We start from the raw sequence: 8,968 nt of genomic DNA, 5'->3' as shown, positions 1-8,968 counted from the left end.
TTTATGGATTAGTATATTGAGCTAACAATCAATCATACTTAAGATTATAATGTTGGAGATTCAAAATCATACCAAGCATATCTGGAAATCTAATACGTTAAGTATTCATACTCACGAAGTTTTTAAAATTTTCTAAGTATTCATATGAAGTAAAGACATTATCATTTGGCAACTGAAGTACTTGAGGATAAAGAGGAGAGGAGACTACACTTGAATATCTCTTTGTGGTTTAGCAACATTTGTTCTTTCTTTTGTCCTGAGTTGGAGCATTTTAATATTTAATTTTCTTCAACCATTATTGGCAGTGAAGTTCTACCTTCCATGGGCCTACTCCATTGTCATTCGTAACACAAATCTCTTGTGTTAGTGTTAACTTAATCTTTATCTATTTTCTTCTAAATTTATACAAGATCCAGAAATTTATTTTCATGATTTTTAGTGTGAGAACGGTGTTGACAAAGATAAACCACTTTACTTTTTGTGAATCATAATTTTAAGTTATTAGGAAGTAGTACATACAGAATGTTAAAGGACCTTTGCAAGATGAAAACAAATAATATATACAACCAAAGATTGAATAAATGGAAAACACATGCTAGCTAGTAGGAAAACATCATCAAATGACTGGTTGTTTAAAATAATGACATGTTTTTGGTATCATGTTAAGATTTGACTATATGATCGTTTCTCCTGCCAAAAACTTAGCTATCAAGACCAAAAACATTCTCTGTACTATTCACATATATTGTCTCTCGCTATATATCATTAAAAAAAACAAAAACACAATTAGTTTTCAACTTAATTTCCTATAATTTATTGTACATACATGTCTTGTTTATTATTTTCTCACCTAATAGGACCTCTATTCTTTAGAATAAAACAAAAGAAAAAGTTCCATCACTCACAAATGAACCAACCTGTTGTTTTCCATTTCTTCAATCTTAGAATATCACAAAACCAGAGGCTAGAACATCACTTATTATTATTTCAAGTTTGTCTTAATTTAGCCCATACACACACATTGAATTTGAACATTACCATTACATAACTTTTCTCCATAATTTTTTAAAATTTTGATCTTTCATATATTTTGCTTATGCATAAAAACCATGGTCAATGAGAAAGTGTGTACTGTTCTAGTTCAAAGCAAGCTACAAAGTTCCTTGCTATATCACATGAGGAAAAAGCATCATCTGTTTGTGTTGTCACATTAGACATTGGACCTCTTCCCTAAGCTACCTTAAGACCAAAAAAGAGTTTTCCATGAAATAATTAAAGACTAGCAAATCCTGAACAAAAGTTGAAACACATGCCTGCCAAGTTTATGATCACCTTCGACATGAAGGAGACACAAGCCATGCCTGCCCAGTCCTTTAATTCCTTTTAATTTCCCACCTAAATATTTAACTGAGAAAAATGCAAAATATTGGTGAAAAGGCAGTTAAAGCAACTTAATTGAATCTTGAAACAAGAATTCCACACACTGCATGAAATTAAAGACACTTGAATAGCTGTGAACAAATTAATCTTGAGAATCAAAGAAACAAGCAAGCCCACTCCTGATCGATCAGTCCATTCATATATCAATTAATACAGTCCAGGAAAGAAAAAATATAATCAAAACAAGTAAACACACCAACTCCAAGAAAATTATACCAACTCCTTAATTTCTGCAAGCACTTCAAAGAAATGAAAGTGAAAAAAGGAATCAATTGTTAAGTGGCATATATATCTTCAGCAGATCAAATATTAGATATTAATATGAACTGATGAAGAATGTAAAAGCCAACCACACCGGTAGACCACAATCCCTGCTGCTATTTATATACATACATGCAAGAGCTGCAGCTCATCATCTTCTTTAATCAATTCCCAGTGCGATTGGAATTTGATAGCAAATTGCCAAATGGATCCGATGTTCCTCTAAGAACAAATTAAATCAGTCTGGTTCATGCCACGATGATTTAAAAACACAAGGGGCTTGTTGATGAGACCTTAATTTGCTTGCAGACCGACAGGAACTCTCCGATCCATATATACTTGATTAATTCCTCTTGCAGTTCAACGTAAGTGATCCGCCCATGTTGAACATTACTTTCAGTAATCTTAATTTAAGAACGCCAAAGAAGATGAAGAAGCCAGTTATCTTACTTTAAGTTGAGGGAATGATGCTAACTAGGAATTAGATAAGAGGAGCGATCGATGAGCTGCAGTTTGTGTTGAAATCCGACCAACTGATGCCGCCGCCGCCGCCACCGGTGGTTGAGTTCCAGTACATCGCAGCCGGTGGTGGAATGAAATTATCAAAGGAATTGATATCGGAGGGGATAATGGTATTCTGCCAATTCTGCGAGAAGCTGTTGTTGATCACATTGTTGCCTTGCGATTCCAATTTGACTTCCTTCATCATACCGGTGATGCCTCCATTCATCAGCGCTGAGGTCTCCAACTCAGTGCTGCTGTCGAACGGGAACAAAGTTTGATCGAATTGATCCTCTAATTGCTTCATTGGATGCTTGACGCTTGACGCGAGGAGAGATGTAGAAGGAAGCAAAGACGATCCGATTAGTTGACTGTCGTCGTTCAGGATGGAATTCACCGGCGGAAGTGGATGAAAGCCGAGATCTTGATTGGAGGAGGGCACCCCGAGGCCGAGATGCTGCAGCAAATCGGCGGCGGCGGAGTAGGACGCGTCGGTGAGGCCGTCCAAGAGGAGCGGCAACGAGGCCATCTGCAGTGCGTGGTGGGCGTAGAGCGTAGCGGCGGCGTCGGAGGCAACGCCCGGTCTGCGCGCGGCGGCGGGGAGGGAATTAGTAGGGATTAACGGATGGTGGTCTGGCGGCGGAAGTAGAAGAGGGCGAGGGAGATTCCCGACGCCAGCGGCTGCAGAGGTGTGTTTCTTGGCGGCGCGCTTATTCTTGCGGCACCCGCCGCCGACGGGGACGTTGCGGAGGGTGCCGCCGCGGGTCCAGTAGCGCTTGCAGGCCTTGCAGAAGTGGCGCGGCTGCGCGAGGCTGTAGTTGTTGTAGTAGCAGAACTTGGTGTTGGCGGAGTCGCACCGGGGACACCGCAGCGCTTCCGCCTTCCCTGCCGTCGCCGGCGACGGCCCCTTCTCCATCATCGACTCTCTCACCTTATTATTATGTGTGTCAGCGCTGCCGGTGGCGGTAGCGGTTGTTCCGTTGTCGCTGGTGCTGTTCGTGTGGGCTGCAGCCACACGGAGTGCGTCCTTCATCTGCACAGATAATGGAGCAAATCAAGGAGGTGCAGAAGAGAGAGAGAGAGCGTGTTTCAGTTTTACTATTAGGGCTGAGGAAGTGAATAATGGGAATGGAAGCAGAGGAAGGTTCGCTGACAAGAGCTAGCCAACAAAAACAAGCACGCAGAATTATTGAATGATGTGACAGAGACAGCGATGGATTGAGAGAGAGCAGGGCACATATGCCACATCATGTGGCGCATTGGTGGGAAAAATAGTACCTGTGGCCACTTCTTCCCTGAAGAATTCATGCCCAACCTCTCTCCTCCATTCCACTCCATCCTCCTCCTCTCGTACAAATGGAGCAGTAGGAAGTGAAGGAAATAGTGCGTACAGCGCGTTTAAGTAGTAGTGGAAGGAGCAGAGAGGGGAGGAATCCCGAGGAGGCGAAGGAAGAGTATGAGTGAGCGTGAGAAACGAGGCAAGTGAGGAGAAGAATCGTTGGCACTGCTGCTGCTGCTGTTGCCGCTGCAACTGCATGCCACTTCTTCTTCTTCTTGAATTCACTTTATTTCTGCTCCTTTTTCTTTAGGAGTTCGGCTTTGAATTTTTGTCCTGCTTAATCGATTCACAGATGGCTGTTCCAATTAACGGAATGGAATTGTTCATTTCTTTTGATGAAAAGAAATGAATGGGTAGAGAGAAAGCGACAAGACGCAGCATGTGGGGCTGGAGGTAGTGGGCGAGACCACCATGAGAGATGCATGGGGATATATCTCTCTGGACTCTCGGTGGAGTTGCTGCCATTAGGACCAGGCGTGCTGGTGCTTTAAGAAGACAGGAGACGGGTTCACCATGTGGGCAGCTCAGCTCACATCTCCCTCTCTCCCTACTATGCTGCTGCTAATTAATAATGAATCTCCATTAGATAATGAAAGAGATTGATAAAGAAAGGCATCATCACGTTATCGTGGGATAAGGAACAAAACTCAAAGGGATTCTCTAGTCTCCCGAGAAATCTCATCGCCATTCTTAGCAATTATTCTCTCCTCTGACAAAAAACTAGTATTATATGCATCATATCTTACCCAAACAGGTACTGCTGCTCTGCTTCAGCTGTGTGTTCTTAATATATAAACTGTACGTTCTTAATTCTTTTAATTAGTTCATCAGGAGATTAAATGAGAATTCAGTCACCAATTTATAATACGCAATTGAAGAACAGCAGGCTCTGAAAAAAATATATATATTCAAGGACAAGGATTTTGGTCAAAGGTAGAGTGGCCCCACCGCCGACCAGAGATTCCCACTAGACGTGGAACAGCCGACGCATTGCATGCACATGGAAAGATGACAAAACCACGAAGAGAAATATATAGAAAGAGAGAATACACCCACTTGGCGTGTACAGGGAAATATACTGAATGAATTGACAAAGAGAAATAATTAATGTGTGTGCCACGGATTGTTTGGTGTGAGGAGAATATAAATAGAATTACAATATTAAACAACGACAAAGATCTCAGTGGTACTTTTATTCCATTCCTCAACATTATTTTTGCTAAATATGCATGTTTGAGAGGGTAATTATATGTATATACATGAACACTTGGAGTTGGTGGTAGAAGACTTAAGGATTCACATGAGGCGCACCATTAGTGGACTAATTTATATAGAACTTAAATTAAGAACTACATAGTCATAATATATCATGATAGTTTACTCATTTGGTGAAATTAATCATCGATTGAGGGTTTACATATCCTATGCTATGAAAGTATATATGCACACCAGACAGTGATAAAGCCATTATTAAAAAATTGTGCTCTAATCAAATCAACGTAGTCCAGTCCATCATTAATTGCTTACACTTCCAATAAAAAAATTACTTACAACAAATCTAAGAACACAACTTAGAGATTCCTTACAGAGAGCTATTGAGAACTAGCACTGCACTAACGTTGCTAAAGTGTGCCATCAGTTACATGAGAATAGGGAAAATTTAACATCTACTTCATTAAGTGACCTATTTTTAGCACATTTTATTTTAGAAATTACTTAATTAATCTGTATAATTTTCACACTTTATTTTAAATATAAATACAATAATTATTCATATTCAACATATTAGAATGATAATATGATGCTAATTTGATATAATGTCATATGAAGAAATAGATTATGTGCAGTGCAATGCAAATCATACTTCATATATGATTTTAAATCTCAATTATCCAGAAGATTATTTTTAAAATTTTAAATCTCAATTTTTATGACAATTTATTTTTAATGTGATATAATATTGCATCAGTATCACATTATCATTTTAATGGCTAGAAGATGAAAATTCAACATGGGCTTGAAACACATAGCTAGCTAAATGACTATAATTTGAGTGTGTTAAAGTTGAGTAGGAACTATGTAATTCATCCGAGTTGATCACTGTTGCCTTTTGAGATTATCTAGTCAAGCCAAAGTAGAACACACTTCAGCTAAGGTGGATGTGACTTAATTCATCCAAGACATAACTAAGGTTGCACCTCACCTTAGATGAATCAAAAGGAAAGACTTAAGAATTGGTAGCTACTCATCTCCAGTCGGAACTTTATTTTTCACAATGAACCATAATGTACTCACACTGTTGATCATAGGTCGTGCACTGTGCACATAACAACTATCCGCATGAGTGAGAACTTGGATCAAACAAAGAAATTTACCCATATCATTTATGAAAATATTTTGAGGAATGTTTTGTAAAAAAGGATATTCCTTGTAGCACAATGAGATGTTTGCTTGCCACAAGTGGATGAAGCACTCTGTGTTAGCAAAGAAAAGTGAGTCATATATTACAATTGCAATCTACAAATCAGCAAACAAGGAACAACAATATTCAAATGCTCCTTAAACTCATTTCATGTCACCTCCTTGCTAACACTAGGCTTCATCATTACACCTCCTCGAACAAATTAAACTGAATTAATTAACTTTCCAATTTGGCATCAACTCAATGTCTTAGATCAAGGATGACAGATGAAGGACCAAAGGGACCACAAACAGTAGCAGTCATCATACCACACATCAGTAGTAGTAGACATCATTCCCTGTTGTGTATATATTAATTAGTAGTGTGCCTTGACAGATAGCTTAATGGACTCTTCTTACATCTTCCTTGGCTCATGGCATTATTCCAGGTAGTATGATGTCTTATTTATAATAGCAAAACCAATCCATTGCATCTACCTCGTGGGCCCATGGAATGTTGGGATTCATCAACTTCTCATTTGATATACTTTTTTGTTTCTTTTTTATTCTTGCCTCATAGTTGATATTTAAATTACATTTATCAGACCAAGGAACAGATAGATAAGCATCTTCTTGTGTGTTCATCTATATTTATTTATGATAAAATAGCATATTGTCAAGTGTGAGGAATGTGCCTAGCATTATTTAAAGTTTAGTAAGCCGGAATAGAATACGCGTGCTTTAGAGTCAAAACTAAATTATCTAGTCTAATTCTTATTTAAGAGGAGTGCATACATATTTTTATTAATCTAATTTGATAGCTACAGGTTAAGTATTCATTTGCCATATAGACTAATTCTACATAATGAGGATATGCTTAGTAGGATTAATATAAATGGTCCACGGCTCATTATTGTGCAATAAACAGGCATTAAAACCAAAATAATGCGGCATTATTTCATTCATGCATAGGTGAACAATCATAATTGGTATGTTTAATGTGTGAGGGCAATTTAGCAGAAGAGGTTCTCGTAACTGACTTTGTACCAAATCATACCTCAATAATTGGCTTTTAGCGAATTGTCCTCAATAGTCTTCTTCCCGTTTAATCACCTAAACCTAGTTTCACACAAAGTCGAATTGGTAAACTTTGTGTTTGCACAGGGTTAAGATGGAGATCCACAAAAATAACTGTTTTAAATGAAAAAATTCAAATAAATAAGTCATTTTAAAATTAAATCATGTCAAATTGACTAGTAGACCATTTTTCATCAATCAAACACATCTAAGTAATTTCTGAAATAAACTAGAATAAGAAAACTCCTATATTATGAACCATTGGATGTGAGTGCTTCTGAAATGATTAATTTAGTTGCCAGTTAATCTAAACAAGCCAAATTTCAGTAAATAATCATATTTCAAGTTGATTTAAAAGCCAATTTATATATCGGACTGTGCCAATTAAAGAGTACATATTTGTACTTATACACCACTTAAACGTGAGAGATTCGACGACATATAGAAATTGCAGATGAACTAATATGTGATTATATCGCATGCATCTATTTGTTGATGACTACTCTAAGTTAATATGTGATTCAACTCATATGGGTATTTAATTATATTTATAATGCGAGAGACCAAAAAATAGATATTTTAAAAATCAAAACTAAGTATAAACCAGATGCTCTACTTCTTCACTATGCAACAATAAACAAAATGACACAACCACTGATCCAAAATGTTCCAGAAAATCCTAAATGAAACTTCGATTAAGCTTTCTTACGATGCGATGGGCTCGCATGGAATCTGTTAACACACACTGACACATGTTCCACTCCAGTTTCTAAACTGGACCAGTGCCATCTTTTTCCCTACTCCAAGAAGAATCCTTGTCCTTTTATTCCCATTTAAAAAAAATGCAATTAAACCAGCCCAGCTAAGAGATAGCTAGCTTCATGCATGTTATTGAGATCTGGGTTTAGCAATAGGATGCCTGGGATTGGGGGAAAGGAACGTTTGATTCTTTCTGCAAGAGAGTGTCTGCTCTGATGCCGTCTGCGTACTAATCAATTAGGTTGACAGGGACGGCATTTAGATTAAATATAGAAATAATGAGGACGTGATTGGGATTGGTTAATGTCCACTAGCGATCCACTACACTAGTCTTGCTCCTGGGGCTCCACTAAGATCTCCTGTTTGATCCTCGCACCAGCTTTTAACTTGTAGGCGTTGTCTGGCTCTAGTTACATCCAAGTGATTTGCAGTAAGGCGACAATACAAATATTCGATTGAAAATGTTCAGTATAAATGTTGGCGAAATTTAAATAAAGAGTTAGCTTCAGCAAATGGGATTGGGTGACCGTCCACCATCCTAATCGCACACGGTACATCAAGGAATGTGATTGCCACGAGATGAATCATTCTAAGCCCCTCAGCACCGCACGGTGGAGAAAAAGTGCTCGAGAAGTGTAACATCGGCCGGCTTCCTAGTTGCCATATTCTAAGCACTCGAGCCTAGATGTCTTTGTCTTTGTTCGATTTGGGCCGTCTAAATCCAAATCGTACTATACAAAACAAGTGGAATAATTATGTCCACGAAAATCTTGCATGAAGGCAGGATTTTGATAGTCCAAATTGCGCTTAGAATAAGGAGTTAATTAATGATTTATCATATAATCCGTGTATGATTTTTTGTTATATCTATCAGTATTTTAAATTTTTTGAATATATTATAATATTTAAATTTTAATATCAAATTTGTCATCCATTTAATTTTTATCCAGCCATATTACCATCTAGACCTATGTCATTTGTCCATTTCGATTAAATGTTGAAAACTCAAAACCTATAAATAATTAAAAATAATCCTAAATACCTAACCCGAATCAAAGCTAAGACCCTCTACTCTTGTCCCAAATTCTTCACAGCAACATTTCAGGCACCGTGATGACCTCAACATTAACAGGAACTTAGTGCCCCTTTTTATCATGCTGACAATCGCCCACAATGTTTCGCCGTAAAACG

General features: G+C 37.9%; 1 protein-coding gene across 3 annotated transcripts; it reads right to left on the bottom strand.

Annotated features, from left to right (window-relative positions):
• Positions 1-1,368: 1,368 nt before the first annotated feature.
• LOC141832676 (uncharacterized) lies at positions 1,369-7,031 on the bottom strand. Of its 3 annotated transcripts, XR_012602125.1 has the most exons (3): positions 3,481-3,540; positions 1,834-3,235; positions 1,369-1,407 (listed from the first exon to the last, which is right to left on the bottom strand). XR_012602125.1 is itself a non-coding variant. In XM_074720145.1 (2 exons), exon 2 carries the CDS (start codon positions 3,233-3,235, stop codon positions 2,183-2,185), a length of 1,053 nt encoding a protein of 350 aa, XP_074576246.1. In that variant the 5' UTR covers positions 6,999-7,031; the 3' UTR covers positions 1,539-2,182. The 3 variants fall into 3 exon arrangements, 2 of the variants coding, with proteins under 2 accessions (XP_074576246.1, XP_074576237.1); XM_074720145.1 differs by lacking the exons at positions 1,369-1,407; positions 3,481-3,540 and adding an exon at positions 6,999-7,031 and having other exon boundaries at positions 1,539-3,235; XM_074720136.1 differs by lacking the exon at positions 1,369-1,407 and having other exon boundaries at positions 1,539-3,235.
• Positions 7,032-8,968: the final 1,937 nt, after the last annotated feature.

This window comes from Curcuma longa, chromosome 1, assembly GCF_044706935.1.
Source record: "Curcuma longa cultivar G26 ecotype Majalengka, Jawa Barat chromosome 1, ITB_CL_G26_1.1, whole genome shotgun sequence".
NCBI lineage: Eukaryota > Viridiplantae > Streptophyta > Magnoliopsida > Zingiberales > Zingiberaceae > Curcuma > Curcuma longa.
This window is presented reverse-complemented; position numbering and strand designations above follow the sequence as displayed.

What these genes read in the sequence shown, in the direction of transcription:
- LOC141832676 (XM_074720136.1), bottom strand. Translation starts at nt 3,540, where the DNA reads ATGGAGTGGAATGGAGGAGAGAGGTTGGGCATGAATTCTTCAGGGAAG. An exon ending in CAGGGAAGAAGTGGCCACAG is followed by an intron (nt 3,236 to 3,480) that starts GTACTATTTTTC and finishes TTATCTGTGCAG; the next exon opens with ATGAAGGACGCACTCCGTGT.